This window comes from Physeter macrocephalus, chromosome 4 (assembly GCF_002837175.3).
Source record: "Physeter macrocephalus isolate SW-GA chromosome 4, ASM283717v5, whole genome shotgun sequence".
In the NCBI taxonomy this organism is placed as follows: domain Eukaryota; kingdom Metazoa; phylum Chordata; class Mammalia; order Artiodactyla; family Physeteridae; genus Physeter; species Physeter macrocephalus.
The window spans coordinates 58328715-58346177 of record NC_041217.1 but is presented as its reverse complement, the minus strand read 5'-3'; the positions used below and the strand labels follow the sequence as shown (position 1 = coordinate 58346177).

General features: G+C 34.8%; 1 protein-coding gene across 2 annotated transcripts in view; it reads right to left on the bottom strand.

Moving 5' to 3' along the window:
• Positions 1-17463, bottom strand: part of RGS7 (regulator of G protein signaling 7) — a 663829-nt gene that overhangs the window by 177486 nt on the left and 468880 nt on the right. For both annotated transcript variants that reach the window (XM_024133721.2, XM_055084226.1), the window contains one exon: positions 14994-15044. In XM_024133721.2, coding sequence (XP_023989489.1) covers positions 14994-15044 — 51 coding nt within the window. The remainder of the gene's footprint in view (positions 1-14993; positions 15045-17463) is intronic.

The window sequence follows — 17463 nt, the reverse complement described above, 5'->3', positions numbered from 1 at the left end:
CACAACAAAGCTACAACCACATATGAAATCATTCTTTTGGAAAAGGACCTGAAAACTGAATGAACAGAACCTCCTCAACAAAGGGAAAAGGAGAGCTTCAAGACAGGAAGAAAAGGCAGAGATACTTGCTTGTCAAGGAAAAACCCACACCTCAGCCACAGCAATCCACAATTAGGAGAGATCACAAAGGTATGGAATTTCTCCCTGGGGAGAAAGGGATTCAAGTTACACATCAGGCACTCTAACCCTTTGATCCTGAACAGAAGAGACAAGTCCCCCAAATGTTTAGCTTTGAAAACCAATGGGGAATATGCCCAGGAAAACTACATAACTGCAGGGGGCATAAAACCTGTTCTTAAACATCTTATGTACAGACTCATTCAACCCAAAACCAGCACAAAAATAACAGAACAAAAAGTACACAGGGAGACTGGCCAAGACAGTGGACTAGAAAGATCCTGAGCTCACTCCTCTCATGAGCACAACAAAATCACAACTATCTGCAGAGGAACCATCAATGAAGAACACTGGAACCTACCAGAAAAGATCTTCTACAACTAAGACATAAAGAAGGAACCACAATGATATAGGTAGGAGGGGTGGACTCATGATATAATTAAATCCCATATCCCCCAGGAAGAGGGGAGACCCACAAACTGTAGAATAATTATATTGCTGAGGCTTTCCCACAGGAGTGAGAGTACTAAACTTCACATGAGACTCCCCAGCCTGGGGTTCCAGAACCAAGAAGAAGAGACCACACAGTATTTGGCTCTGAAGGCCAGCAGGGCTTAATTACAGAGCCCCACATGACTAGGGGAAATAGAGTCTTCACTCTTAAAAGGGAGCACATAAAATCCCATCCACACCGGGACCAAGGGCAAAAGCAGTAATTTGGTAGGAGCCTGGGCCAGACTTACCTTCTGGACTAGGAGGGTCTCTTGGAGAGGTGGGGAATCTTGGGAACAAAGACACTAGTGGCAGGAATATTGAGAAACATCCAAATATGTGAACACTGCTGGATCATTAGCACCAAGACCTGGCCCCACCCAAACCCTGTAGGCTCCAATGCTGGGATGCTTCAGGCCAAACAACTAACCTGGTATGGACCCATCAGCAGACAGGCTGCCTAAAGACTTCCTGAGCCCAGAGTCACCTCTAGACATGCGCCTAGACACAGACCTGCCCACCAGAGGGCCAAGACCCACCTCCACACAACAGTGAGTAGGCACCAGCCCTGCCCTCCAGGAAGCTTGCACTAGCCTCTAGACCAGCCTCACTCACTAGGGGGCAGACGCCAGAACCAGGAAAAGCATGATCCCACAGCCTGTGGAATAAGACTGCCAACAGCAAGCCAGACCCTACACTGTGGCCACCTGGGCCCTGGCCCTGCCCGCTAGTAGGTCAACACAATTTTCAGGACACCTTGCACCACATACATAACTGTGTCAGGAACTAGCCTTCCCTCACCAACAATCTAAAACGAGCTCTGGGATCCATGGGCCATGCAGCCAGGCTCCAAGAAACAACTTTGCCTGCCAGTAGTCCTGCACTAACCCCAGGATCTGGCTTCACATGCCAGTGTGTGGGCAACATCCCCTGCATGACCTAGACTCCACCCACCAGTGAGCCAGCACTAGCCCCGGGGTGCCTTAGGGTTCTGCAACCAGCCGCCTCATGACAAAAACATCCACTCAAGACAGGACCTTCCAACCAACTGGACTAGGGACCAGTAAAGCTTACCAGACCACCCATATAAGTCAGCCCACTACAACAGAAGAACTCATGCAGCCCTATTTGGGGGAAGCCCTAGAGCATACAGCTGGGGTGACAAGAGGGAAGTGCACTGCTGGGACACATAGGACGTCTCCTAGAGAAGGCCACTTCTCCAAGGTTGATAAACAGAAATAGCCTAAAATACATAAAAATACAAATAGGGACTTAGACAAAATGAGGCAGCAGAAGAATATGTTTCAGACAAAGGAACAAGATAAAACCCCAGAAGAACTAAGTGAAGTGAAGATAGGCAATCTACTTGAGAAAGAGTTGAGAGTCATGATCGTAAAGATAAGCAAAAAACTAGGGAGGAGAATGGATGCACAGAGTGAGGAGTCAAAATTTTTAACAAAGAGTTATAAAATTTAAAGAACAGCCAAACAGAGATGAAGAATACAATAACTGAAATGAAAAATATGCTAGAAGGAATCAATAGTAGAATAAATGATATAAAAGCACAGATCAGTAACCTGGAAGACAGAGTAGTGGAAATCACTGCCATTGAACAGAAAAAAAGAATTAAGAATGAAAACAAACAAGGACAGTTTAAGAGACCTCTGGGACAACATCAAGCACACTTATATTCATATTATAGGGGTCTCAAAGGGAGAAGAGTGAAAGGGCACTAGAAAACATTTGAAGAGATAATAGCTAAAAACCTCCCCAACATGGGAAAGGAAACGGTCACCCAAGTACAGGAAGTGCAGAGAGTCCCATACAGAATTCATCCAAAAAGGAACACACAGACACATTGTAATCAAAATGACAAAAATTAAAGATAAAGGGAGAATATTAAAGGTAACAAGAGAAAAGCAACAAATAACATAACAGGGAACTCACATAAAGCTATGTGCTGATTTTTCAACAGAAACTCTGCAGGTCAGGAGGGAGTGGCATGATATATTTAACGTGCTGAAAGGAAAAAACCTATAACCAAGAATACTCTACCAAGTAAGGCTCTCATTCAGATTTGAGGGAGAAATCAAAGCATTACAAACAAGCAGAAGCTAAAAGAATTCAGCACCACCAAACTGGCATTACAATAAATGTTAAAGGAACTTCTCTAGGTGAAAAAGAAAAGGCCACAACTAGAAACAATAAAATTACAAAATGAAAGAGCTCACTGACAAAGGCAAACATACAGGAAAAGTAATAAATCATCAACAAACAAAACTAGTAGGGAAGTTAACAGATGAAAGTAGTAAAATCATCTGTAACCACAATAAGCAGTTAAGGGATACAGAAAACAATTAGAGGTAAAATATGATATCAAAAACAGAAATCATGAGGGGAAGAGAGTACAAATGCAGGCTTTTAAAAATGCATTTGAAATTAAGAGATCAGCAACTTAAAACAATAATTCATATATATATAATATAATATATGTATATATACGTACACACACACACACACACACACATATATATATATATATATATAGAGAGAGAGAGAGAGAGAGAGAGAGAGAGAGGGAGGGAGGGAGAGAGGGAGACTGCTATACAAAAACCTCACAGTACTGCAAACCAAAAAATCTATAACAGATATATACACAAAAAAGAAAAATGAATCCAAACATAACACTAAGATAGTCATCACATCACAAGAGAAGAAAAAAAAGGGGGAGGGAATACCAATAATTACCATAAATGTAAATGAAATACATATTCCAACCAAAAGACATAGAGTGGTTGAATGAATAAAAAAAGACCCATATATATGCTGCCTCCAAGAGACTTACTTCAGAACTAGAGATACATACAGACTGAAAGTGAGGATATGGAAAAAGGTATTCCACCCAAATGGAAATGAAAAGAAAGCCAGAGTAGCAATACTTATTTTGAATAAAATAGACTTTAAAATAAAGACTGTTACAAGAGACAAAGAAGGACACTATATAATGATCAAGTGATCAATGCAAGAAGGAGATATAAAAATTGTAAATATATATGCACCCAACATGGGAACATCTCAATATATAAGGCAAAAATTAACAGACATAAAAGGATAAATCAATGGTAAAGCTTATTGTTTCACAGGACTTTAATATCCCACTTACAACAATAAACTGGAAATCCAGTTGGAAAATCAATAAGGAAATACAGGCTGTAAATGACACATTAGACCAAAAGAACTTAATTGATATATAGAGAGATTTCCACCCAAAAGCAGAGAATACACATTGTTTTCAAGTGCACATGGAACATTCTCTAGAGTAGATTAAATCCTAGGCCACAAAACAAGCCTTGGAAAATCTAAGAAAATTGAAATTATTTCAGTCATATTTTCTGACCAAAATACTATGAGATTAAAAATCAACCACAAGGAAAAAAAGGCAGAAAACACAAACGTGTGGAGGCTAAACAATGTGCTACTAACCAACCAAGGAATCACTGGAGAAATCAAAGAGGGAATCAAAAAATACCTAGAGACAAATGGAAATGAAAACACGATGATCCAAAACCTATGGGACACAGCAAAGGCAGTTCTAAGAGGGAATTTTAGATCAATACAGTCTTACATCAGGTAACAAGAAAAATCTCAAACAACTTAACCTTACACCTAAAGCAAGTGGAGAAAGGAGAACAAACAAAACCCAAAGTTAGTAGAAAGAAAGAAATAAAGATCAGAGCAGAAATAAATGAAATAGAGATGAAGAAAACAATAGAAAAGATCAATGAAACTAAAAGCTGGTTCTTTAACAAGATAAACAAAATTGATAATCCTTTAGCCAGACTCAAAAAGAAAAAATAGAAGAGGGTGCAAATCAATAAAATCAGAAATAAAAAAGAAGTTACAAGTGACACCACAGAAATACAAAGGATCATGAGACTATTATGAGCAACTATATGCCAATGAAATGGACAACCAAGAAGAAATGGACAAATTCTTAAAAAGGAACGATCTCTCAAGACTGAACCAGGAAGAAATAGAAAATATTAACTGATGAATTACCAGTACTAAAATTGAATCAGTAATTTTAAAATTGTCAACAAACAAAAGTCCAGGACCAGATGGCTTCACAGGTGAATTCTACAAAACATTTAAAGAAGAGTTAACACCTATCCTTATGAAAGTATTCCAAAAAATTGCAGAGGAAAGAACACGTCCAAACTCATTCTATGAAGCCACCATAACCCTGATAGCAAAACCAGACAAAGATATCGCAAAAAAATCACAGGCCAATATCACTGACGAACATAGATGCAAAAATCCTCAACAAAATACTAGCAAACTCAATCCAACAATACATTAAAGTGGTCATACAACATGATTAAGTGGGATTTATACCAAAGATGTAAGGATTTTTCAATATCTGCAAATCAGTCAATGAGATACATCACATTAACAAATTGAAGAATAAAAACCACATGATCATCTCTATAGATGCAGGAAAAGCTTCTGACAAAATTCAACAGCATCTATGATAAAAACTCTCCAGAAAGTGGGCAGAGAAGGAATGCACCTCAACATAATAAAGGCCACATATGACAACCCACACCTAACATCATACTCAATGGTGAAAATCTGAAAGAATTTCTTCTAAGGTCAGGTACAAGACAAGGATGCCTGCTTCCGCCACTTTTACTCAACATAATATTGGAAGTCCTAGCCACAGCAAGCAGACAAGAGAAAGAAATAAAAGGAATCCAAATTTAAAAGGAAGAAGTTAAATTGTCACTGTTTGCAGATGACATGATACTATACATTGAAAAGCATAAAGATGCCACCAAAACTACTAGAGCTCATCAATGAATTCAATAAAGTTGCAGGATACAAAATCAATATACAGAAATCTCTTCCATTTCTATACACCAACAATGAAATATGAGAAATAGAAATTAGGGAAACAATCCCATTTATAATCACATCCAAAAGAATAAAATATATAGGAATAAACCTACCTAAGGAGGAAAAAGACTTGTACTCTGAAAACTAGAAGATGCTGATGAAAGAAACTGAAGACTACACAAACAGGTGGAATGATATATGGTGGTATTCTTGGAGTGGGAGAATCGATATTGTTCAAATGACCATATTACCCAAGGCAATCTACAAATTCAAGGCAATCCCTATCAAGTTACCAGTGGGATTTTTCAAAGAACTAGAAAAATAATTTTAAAATTTGTATGGAAACACAAAAGACCTCAGATAGCCAAAAATGGAAATGGAGGAATCACATTCCCTGACTTCAGAATCTACTATAAAGCTACAGTATTCAAGAGTATGGTACTGACACAAAAACAGACACACAGATCAATGGAACAGGATAGAAAGCCCAGAAATAAACCCATGCAGCTATGGTCAATTAATCTATGAAAAAGGAGACAAGAACAAACAATGGAAAAAAGTCTCTTGAATAAGTGGTGCTGGGAAAACTGGGAAGCTAGATGTAAAAGAGTGAAATTAGAACATTATCTAACACCATATACAAAAATAAACTAAAAATGGATTAAAGACCTAAATGTAAGTTTGGATACTATAAAATTCCTGGAGGAAAACACAGAACACTCTTTGACATAAAGCAGCAATATTTGTTTTTGATCCATCTCCTCGAGTAATGGAAATAAAAGCAAAAATAGACAAATGGAATCTAATTAAACTTAAAAGCTTTTGCACAGCAAAGAAACCATACACAAAATGAAAAGACAACCTATGGAATGGGAGAAAATATCTGTAAATTATGCAACTGGCAAGGGATTAATTTCCAAAATATACAAATAACTCATATAGCTCAATATTAAAAAATAGAACAATCCAATCAAAAAATTGGCAGAAGACCTAAATAGACATTTCTCTAAAGAAGACATACAGATGGCCAGCAGGCACATGTAAAGATGCTCAACATCTCTAGTTATTAGAGAAATGAAAATCAAAACTACAATGATGATCAAACTACAATGATCAAAAATATCTCACACCAGTCACAATGGCCAACATCAAAAGTCTACAAACAAATGCTAGAGTGGGGTTGGAGATAAGGGAATCCTCCTACACTCTTTGGGGGAATGTAAACTGGTGCATCCACTATGGAGAACAGTATGGAGGTTCCTTAAAATAACTAAAAATAGAGTTACCATATGATCCAGAAATCCGACTCCTGGGGATATATCCAGAAAAGATGAAAACTCTAATTCGAAAAGATACAAGCACTCTAATGTTCATAGAAGTACTATTTACAACAGCCAAGACATGGAGCAACCTAAGTGTCCATTGACAGATAAATAAATGGATAAAGAAGAGGTGGTATTTATACAATGGAATATTAGTCATAAAAATGAATAAAATAATGTCATTTGCAGTAACATGGATGGAACTAGAGATTATCCCAATAAGTCAGACAAAGACAAATATCATAGGATATCATTTATACATGGAATCTAAAAAAATGATACAACTGAACTTATTTACAAAACAGAAAAAGACTCACAGACATAGAAAATAAACTTATGGTTACCAAAGGGGAAAGGCAGGGGGAGGAAGGGATAAATTAGGTGTTTGGGATTAACAGATGCACACTACTATATATAAAATTGATAAACAACAAGGACCTACTGTATAGCACAGGGAACTATGTTTGATATCTTGTAATAATGTATAATGAAAACAAATCTGCAGAAGAATATATGTATATATATATATATATAACTGAATCACTTTGCTGTATACCTGAAACTAACTCAACACTGTAAATCAACTATACTTCAATTAAAAAAAAAAGTACATGGATCATAGGTATAGGATACGCACTTACTAACCTTGAAGCATCTGCCAGAGAGACAGGAACCAGGTGGAATACCCCCCTGGAATTGAATCACTGATTTGAGCCATTTAAGTGATCTCAGGTTACCTTGCTAATACTGGCACTAGAGGGTGCCATTTTGGAATTGTCCATCTGTTAGCACCAGTAGGCATGCCTCACTAAGAGCCCTGCTGGATTAGCAATAGCCCCATCTACCAGTGCCCTTTGGCAGCTGCTCGCAGCAGCTAACCTGGGATCCAGACTCATCCACCAGTGCCACACAGCAACCAGGATTCCACCACACAAGTAGGGTGCATGCAGCACACATAGGGGAGACCCCTTGAACTCCTGGATCTAGTGGCCAGGCAGAATTGTGCTTCTGAGTCCCAGGAGATATCACCTAAATAAGGCCACTCCTTCAAGACTGGGAGAGATAGCTGATATACCTATTACATAGAAACAAACAAGGAGAACTAGGCAAAATAAGGAGATAGAGGAGTATGTCCCAACTGAAAGAGCAAGATAAAACTTCAGAAAAAGAATTAAATGAAATGGAGATAAGCAATGTACCTGATAAAGACCTGAAAATAATGGTCATAAAGATGCTCACTGAACCTGGGAGCAGAATGAATAAACACAGTGAGAAGTTTAACAAAGAGACAGAAAATATTAAAAAGTACCAAATAGAAGTTATGACATAACTAAAAATACACTAGATGGCTTCAACAGCAGACTGAATGATGTAGAAGAACGATTTGGTGAGCTGCAAGACAAAACAATGGAACTAACACAGACAAGAGTAGAAAAATGAAAAAAGAATTTTAAAAAGTGAAGAAATCTTAATAGAATTTTGGAACAACATCAAATGAAATATATGCATTATAGGGTTCCTAGAATGAGAAGAGAGAAAGAGCCAGAAAAATTATTTGAAGAAACAGTAGCTGAAAACTTCCCTAATCTGGGAAAAGAAATAGACATCCAGGTCCAGGAAGCCCAGAGAGTTCCAAATAAGATGAACTCAAAGAGACACACATCAAGACACATTATAATTAAAATTGTAGTTTAAGGATAAAAAGAGTATCCTAAAAGCAGCAAGAGAATAACAACTTGTTACATATGAAAAGAAACCACATAAGGCTATCACAGATTTTTCAGCAGAAACTACAGGCCAGAAGGGGGTGGATGACATATTCAGAGTGCTTAAGGGAAAATACTTCCAACCAAGAATATCACGCAGAATTGAAAAAGAAGTCAAGATTTTCCCAGATAAACAAAAGCAAAAGGAGTTCATCACCACTAAACCATCCCTACAAGAAATATTATAAGACTTATTTAAGGTGAAAAGAAAAGGCACTAATTAATAATAAGAAACATATGAAAGTAAAAATTTCACCGGTAAAGATAAATATATACTACAGGAAGTGGAGTGGATCAAGCATTTATAAAGCAAGCATAGTGGTTAAAAGACGAGTAAAAATAACTAAAATTATAATAATTAATTAAAGGATGCATAAAATAAATAATGTAAAATGTGTTATCATGAGTAAAATGTTTGCCCAGGGTAGGGGGGTGGAGGAGTAAAAAGATAAATGTTTGGAATGTATTCACATTTAAGTTGCTACCAACTTAAAACAGTCTACCATTTAAACAGGCTGTCATATGTGAACCTCATAATAACCATAAGAAAAAAACTTGTAGTAAATACACAAAAGAAAATGAGAAAAAGAATCTCAACATAATACTAAAGAAAATCAACAAAACACAAGGGAAGAGATAAAGAGGATAAGAGAAGAAGTGAGAGTAACTATAAGGACAGCCAGTAAACAATAAAAAAAATGGCAAAATACATGATTATCACTACTTACTTTACATGTAAATGGACTAAATTCAATAATCAAAAGACACAGACTAGCTGAACAGATTAAAATGCTAGACCCATCTGTATGTTGCCTACAAGAGACTCACTTCAGAAGAAAGGACACACATGGACTTACAGTGAAGGGATGGAAAAAGATATTCCATGCATATGGAAATGAAAAGAAAGCAAGAGTAGCTATACTCATATCAGACAAAATACCTTTTAAACAAAAACTATAATAAAAGACAAAGAAGAACATTACATAATGATAAAGAGGTCAATTCAGCAAGGAAATATAACCTTTATAAACGTATATGAACCCAACAGAGGAGCACCAAGATATATAAAGCAAATATTAATGGACTTAAGTTGAAAAATCGAAAGCAATACAACAATAGTAGGGGACTTTAACACCCTACTTAAATCAATGCATAGATCATCTAGACAGAGTAAGGAAACAGTGGATGTAAATGACACATTTACATCATATACTTAAGAGATATATACATTCTGATACATATGTTTCATCTCAAAGCAGAATACATATTCTTCTCAAGTGCATACGGAACAATATCCAGGATAGATCACATGTTAGATTGCAAAGCAAGTCTCAAGTAATGCAAGAAGACTGAAATTATGTCAAGTATTTTCTTTTACCATAATTGTATGAAACTAGAAAACAATCACAAGGAAATAAAGAAAAAACACAAAAAATTGAGATTTAATTAAATCTATAATTAAATCTAATTAAATAAAATTGATACCAAAGTATCAATGGATAATCAAAGAAATCAAAAGAAGAAAAAAAATACCTAAAGATAAATGAGAACATAAATATGACATAGCAAAGTCTATGGGATTCAGAAAACTAGTTCAGAGAGAGAATTTCATAGCAATACACTCCTACCTCATAACAATAATATCTCAAATAAACAATCTGACTTTACACCTAACGGAACTATAAAAAGAACAAAGGTAAAATTAGTAGAATACATGAAATAATAAAGATCAGAGTGGAAATAAATGAAGTAGAGATTAAAAAAACTTAGAAAACACCAATGAAACAAGGAGCTGGTTTTTTGAAAAGATAAAATCAACAAAGTAGATAGAGTAACCAAGAAAAAAAGAGAGAGGACTCAAACAAGTAAAATCAGAAATTAAAAAGGAGAATTTAAAACTGATACCACAGAAAAATAAAGAATCATAAGGACTGCTACAAACAAGTATATGCGAAAAAATTGGACAGTCTGGAAGAAATGGATAAATTTTTAGAAATATACAATCTTCTAAGACTGAATCAAGAAGAAATAGAAAATCTTAATAGACTGATTACTAGTAGGGAAATTAAAACAGTAATTTAAAAATCTTCCAACAAACAAAAGCCACGACCAGTAGATTTTACTGGTGAATTCTACAAAACATTCAAAAATTTAATATCGATCCTTCTTAAATTCTTCCAAAAAATTGAAGAGAAAGGAAACCTTCCAAACACATTTCATAAAGCTGGCATTACCCTGATACCAAAATCAGACAAGGTCATCAAAAGAAAGTTACAATCCAAAATCCTTGATGAACATAGAAAATCATATGATCATCTCGATAGTTGCAGAAAAGCATTTGACAAAATTCAACATCAATTTATGCAAAAATGCTCAAGTAAGGGGGTATTGAGGGAATGTACCTCAACATAATAAAGGTCATATATGACAAACCCACAATTAACATCATACTGAACAGAGAAAAGATGAAAACTTTTCCTCTAAAATCAGGAACAAGACAAGGATGTCTACTCTTGCCACTTTTATTCAACATTGTATTGAAGTCCTAGCCACAGCAGTTAGGCAAGAAAAATAAATAAAAGGCATCAAATTGGATAGGAAGAAGTAAAACTGTCACTGTTTTCAGTTTACATGATACTATATATAGAAAATCCTAAGACTACACCAAAAAAATATTAGAACTAATAAATGAATTCTGTAAAGTTTCAGGATAAAGAATTAATATACAGAAATCTGTTGTGTTTCTATACACTACTAACAAACTATCAGAAAGATAAATGAAGAAAACAATCCCATTTTCAATTCCATCAAAAAGATTAAAATACGTAGGAATAAATTTAACCAAGGAAATGAAATACCTGTACACTGAGAACTGTAAGACACTGAGGAAAGAAACTGAAGACACAAATAAATGGAAAGATATTCCATGCTCATGAACTGGAAGAATTAATATTGTTAAAATGCCCCTAATAGCCAAAGCAATCTACAGATTCAATGAAATCCCTATCAAAATTCCAAAGACATATTTTGTAGAACTAGAACAAATAATTCTAAAATTTGTATGGAACCACAAAGGATCCCAAATAGCAAAAAACAAGCTTGAGAACAATGAACAAAACCTGAGGTATTGAGCGTCCTGATTTCAAACTATATTACAAAGCTATATTAATCAAAACAGTATGGTATTGACACAAAAACAGACACACAGATCAATGGAACAGAATTGACAGTCCATAAATAAACTCACAAATATATGGTCAATTAATTTACTACCAAGGAGCCAAAAACATAAAAGAAAGAAATGACATTATCTTGGTGTCATGAAATGTCATAAATGGTGTTGGAGAAACTAGACAGCCACATGTGAAAGAGCAAAACTAGATCACTATTTTATACCATACATAAAAACTAATTCAAAATGAATTAAAGACTTGAGTGTAAGACCAGAAATCATAAAATTCCTAGAAGAAAACATAGGTGGTGAACTCATTGACATAGATCTCAGTGATGTTTTGGTGGATCTGACCCCAAAGGCAAGGGACACAAAAGCAAAAATAAACAAATGGGACTAGATCAAACTAAAAATCTTTTGCACAGTGAAGGAAACCATCATCAAAATGAAAAGGCAACCTACTGAATGGGAGAAGATATTTACAAATCATATATCTGGTACGTGTTAATATTCAAAATATATAAAGAATTCAAAAACAAAAAATCTTATTAAAAATGGGCAGATGATCTGAATAGTTATTTTTCCAATAAGACATACAGATGTCCAGAAGAGGTACTTGAAAAAGATGCTCAACATCACCAATCATCAGGGAAATGTAAATAAAAAACACAATGAGATATCACCTCACACCTGTGAGAATGGCTATTAGCAAAAAGATAATAAACAACAAATATTGGCAAGGTTGTGGAGAAAAGGAAATCATTGTGCACTGTTGGTGTTAACTGATGCAGACACTATGAAAAACATTATGGAAGTTCCTCAAAAAATTAAAAATAGAACTACCATATGATTCAGCAATTACCCTTGTGGGAATTTATCAAAAGGAAACAAAAACACTAACTCAAAAAGATATTTGCACCCCAATGTTCTTTGCAGCATCATTTACAATAACCAGGATATGGAAGCAACCTAACTGTCCATCATTGAATGAATGTAAAAGGAAAATTTGGTATGTATATGTAAATATATACTGGTGTTGGATTATGCAATCCCCTTCCCTCAGAAGTCCCTGAAGATCATGGAAACCTCTCCCCATCTCTAAATGGATCACCAGAACCTCCTCCCATACCAAAGCATTAGTCTTTTCTTCCAACTTGCCACAAAATTCTCTTTCAACAAATTATTGATCTAGATCTTCAAATGATCCCTAGAGTTTTTCAAACAACCACTTGACCACCAAATAAGCACAACATAGAAGTCTGGCATGGATTTCTCTTTTATTTTTAAATATCTTCAGATAATTTATGAAGTTAAAATTAGACCTAGCTTTATAATAACTACTTATCTCTTCATGAGCAGTTCTAAAATGGTATGATTAAATTAATCATGCAACCACCAAAGTAGATGTCAGCTACATTCTTGATCATATTTAACTAGAATCATCTCCCAGATTGATTCATTTTCTGTGTGCAAAATCTGTTATATCTTCAGAACAATCATCAGTGCTTCATAAAATCCAGCACAGAATTTTTCACTCCATACCAACCAACCAAAAACTAATTTTTCAGCCTGTCATAAATATGACCAAAAAACATGAATGTTCTTTCCCAGATATAATTGATTTTTTCTTTTTATATACCTTCTAATGAAGCTTTACAACTTCCTTAAACTGTTGAACAAGCAAATAAAATCAGTTTTTCATCTACATTATAGCTAAAATGATATTTCTTGTATAAATTATAAACAATGAATGTTTCCTACTAGCATATTATACCTGTATATTTTCCCTGTTTCTCAGACTATTACTGAAGTACACTTTCAGTCTTAATTTGCAAAAGAACTACTCTTTTGTATCTACTTCACCTTTTGAGAAATGATATTCTTTGCAAATCAGTAGTTCCCTGGTTTTCTGTGACTGTGTCAGTGTTTTCTTAGCACTGGAGTCTTTTGTCTGGTGCTACAGTTTATAAAGTCAGGAATGGCACTGAGCTGAGGCTGAAAGGTAAAACTGTCAAGATCGTGGCTTCCTTTCCCAATAATTATCTCCTTTTTTTCACCTAATAATAATTTGATGCTTCCAGTAGCTGCTTCATCTTTACTTACTTGTTTTATTCCTGTTTAACTTGATAGAATAAGTATTTTAAAAGATCATACACCAAGTGATCAGGGGATGTACACAGACATTTTGTACAGAATTAGAAGTATATTTTCTGGTGGCACGGCCTTATAAAGTTAGCTCAAAATGAGTAAAAATAAAAAAATAAAAACTTTGCATCTCCATTTACTATTATTTCTAAACCATTCTAAGGTGGTAATCACCAGAAGCAGGAGTAAAAGTCATATCAATTTTTTTTTTTAATTGAAGGAATAGTGTCTGTGTAGTTAGTGTATTGCCATCTTTCTCTATTATGTCATTCTGTCACTGTAATCCTAATTTTTATGTTATTTTTTTTTGTTTTTTTTCAGCATCTTCTCTAAACAAAATAATCTCATTTTTATTTCAGTGATGTGAAATATTTGCCACACATTAAGGCTCTTACATGATATTTTTTAAAAGTCATTAAATTCCTCACAATTCAGAATATGTTCTAGGCAATGAAGAAGTGTGCTGGTAGAAACTGTTCTCAAATTGTGGACATTGGTTTTGTGTTGCAGAATACACAAAATGTCCACCACATTAAATGAGTCCATGGCTGCAATAAGGGTATTAAAAACATAATGTAGGCATGATAAAAAATTGGAATTACAAATAACATTGTTTTCAAACCTCATGCAAAAATGGAGTTAAGGCAAAATTATAAATTAATGAGATTTAGTTCTATGTGTTTTCAGAAGAGAAATTTCATTATTTCATAATCACAATCTATAAATTATATGTATAATTACTTATGGACATGTATACTGCTCATCCATTCTAACAGTCACTAATCACCTGAATCAAATGTTATAAAATAGGACATTATATATTGAAAAAATTTTAAAGTAAACTAAATAAAATTTAGTTGAATATACATTGACTACCATAAAATCTGTATAAATGGGAAAAACATAGTTAAAATGTAATTATAATTTTTCAGGTTTGCTTGCTTGTCATGTTAGCCTTGAGAAAACATATTTCTTAAAACCACAAAGAAAATACTTTTATCATTGGGAAAGTTATATATTTACCTGGATCTTCTATGGTTAAGTTCTTTATTAACCATTGAACAATGTCTGACCCTGAAAAAAGAGAAAAAGAAAAACACACATATATATATATGAACATCTATTTATATATGTTAACCTTAAGAACTCAACATTTAGCACTCATAAGAGTAGGAATGTTTCTAATTGTTATAAAAACAGATTAAAGATCAGCCACATATGAAATATTGAAAGCAGAGCGTGCATACATTGTTTTTCTTCAGTGAGCCAAGGTGCAAACTAGTCAATTATTAAATATGAAATGTTTAAACATAAAGATTTAATATCCTAGTAGTGGATAAAGTGATTCATTGATTTATTCATTTAATGAATGTTTATTGAGTGCCCACTATGTTTCAAGCACAATTCTTAGCATGGCATAGCCAATACTTTATAAGATGATACCTGTCTCATTTCTGGTTTTCCCCATCCCGTCCCTGTATCTACTCTCAAGTCAACCCAAATTGGTTGTCAGTTTTTGGCAACAAATTTGTGTTGTTATAGTACTGTGTCTTTATAAGACTATTTTCTTTGACTGAAAGGTCTTTCCACTATTTTCAAGACACTCAAGATTCATTTACACAACAGAACTTCCCTTGACCATCACCTTTGGCAATGCATGTGGAGAGCCGTAGGCTGGTCAAAGGAAAGCAGGGCAGCCAACATTTCTACTGGGTTGTGATCCAAGATTGAAAGGATAAGGCCCTGAGCTAGTTCAGGGTACAAGTGAATTAGAACAAAATTTGACTTGTTCTAGGACCTTGTGACTAGGTCTGGGGTTGGCAAGTGGGAAAATTAAGAAGACTCAAAGTTTATAATCCAGGAGCATTAGGAATGAACGGAATGGTGAAAATATGAGCAGAAATGGGAGATTCAGGAAGAAGAGCTGATTTACCTGAGATGTTCATTTCTGTTTAATTTGGCTTTCAGCATAATTCATTTCTATATAAAACTGCAAAAAATATGTAATGTAAATAGTTACATATACTTAGTAAGCTGTATCAGGGCTGCATGGATGAAATTTTGTGTGAACTGAGATTCCATTTCTACCTCTCTTGGAGACTAGGTACAGTTGTAGCCTACCCACCTGAGACCTGGCAAATGAGTGATATTAACAATGGCCAAATAATTCTAGTTGCTTAAAGCAGAATAGTTCAAAATTAATTTCAAAATAAACTTGATCATCAAGCTTGACAATAATGTCCTAAAACGTATGAAAACAGTTACACCCAACATCGATTTCAATATGCATGCATTAAAAAAATATTAACTTCAAGTATTGAATCTAACTAATCTATTCTATTCTTTTATAACTGTTCCAACTGCCGTTGATTTAAATGCATTTGAGAGGATGGATTCACCTAGATCCTAAAGGAAGCTCTGAGGGAAGGAAGGAGGGGAAACCATTCATAAGAACACAGATGTTGCAGAATGTTGTGCTTAACTTATTACTTACAGCCTAAGTTATCTTGAGGCATGGTCTTCCCTTTTATAAAAGGGGAAACTCAGTTTTTCAAATGTGTATGTAGTGTTACTTGACCAACGTAGAATTCCAGGTACCTAAATCTTATTAGCTATCGCCAGGCACCCTGCTCGTTTTTCACATTTGAGCATCTATTTGGGGAACATATATGAGCAGCCACTGGAAAGTTTCCACTCTTTTGAAGAGAGCCAAATATTGGCTCCAGGACTATAATTTTTTCTTAATGTGAAAAGTGATTTTAAAATACCTTCAGAAAAGTGTTTTTTTTTTTTAATTTTCTTCTCTCTCCCTCTCTCTCTCTCCCTCTCCCCCCACCCTTTCCCGAACAGAAAGAAATACAAAGCAGTCTAATTTGAAATTACATTTAATTCAGGAAACAAGAAACTTATTTTCCTGGCCTAGTTTTGGGTATTTCTGTCACAGTGGTGGTCTCAGTTCACTGTAAAAGAGCCAATGTGATTGCTTGTCAGTATCATTATAGTGGTTTTATTGTTGTGTGATCACCCAATGTATGTATGGTTTTAACACATTATGAATTATTATTTTATCGTCAAATGTACATCCAGTTCACCATACTCATCTATTATGCATCTATGACAGCAAGACCTTAACTCCCAGGTGAGAGACGCAGAGACAGAGAAAGGGAGAAAAAAATTCCAGCATCTTATGGAACTAAAAGATTGAAAGAGAAATGTTATAATAGTCATGTTGAGAACTGATTCAAATGGCTTTATGGGCAGGAGGGGTGTAGGAAGGAACGGTCCCTTTCTCCCAATTTCTCAGCTTTATCTTTAATAAATAAGTGGGCAGATCTGCTAAAATTTTCAGGTACAAATGTATATATCCAGAACACTTTAGAGTTCCATTTATTTTTTAATTTTTAACATCTTTATTGGGGTATAATTGCTTTACAATGGTGGTTAGTTTCTGCTTTATAACAAAGTGAATCAGTTATACATATACATATATCCC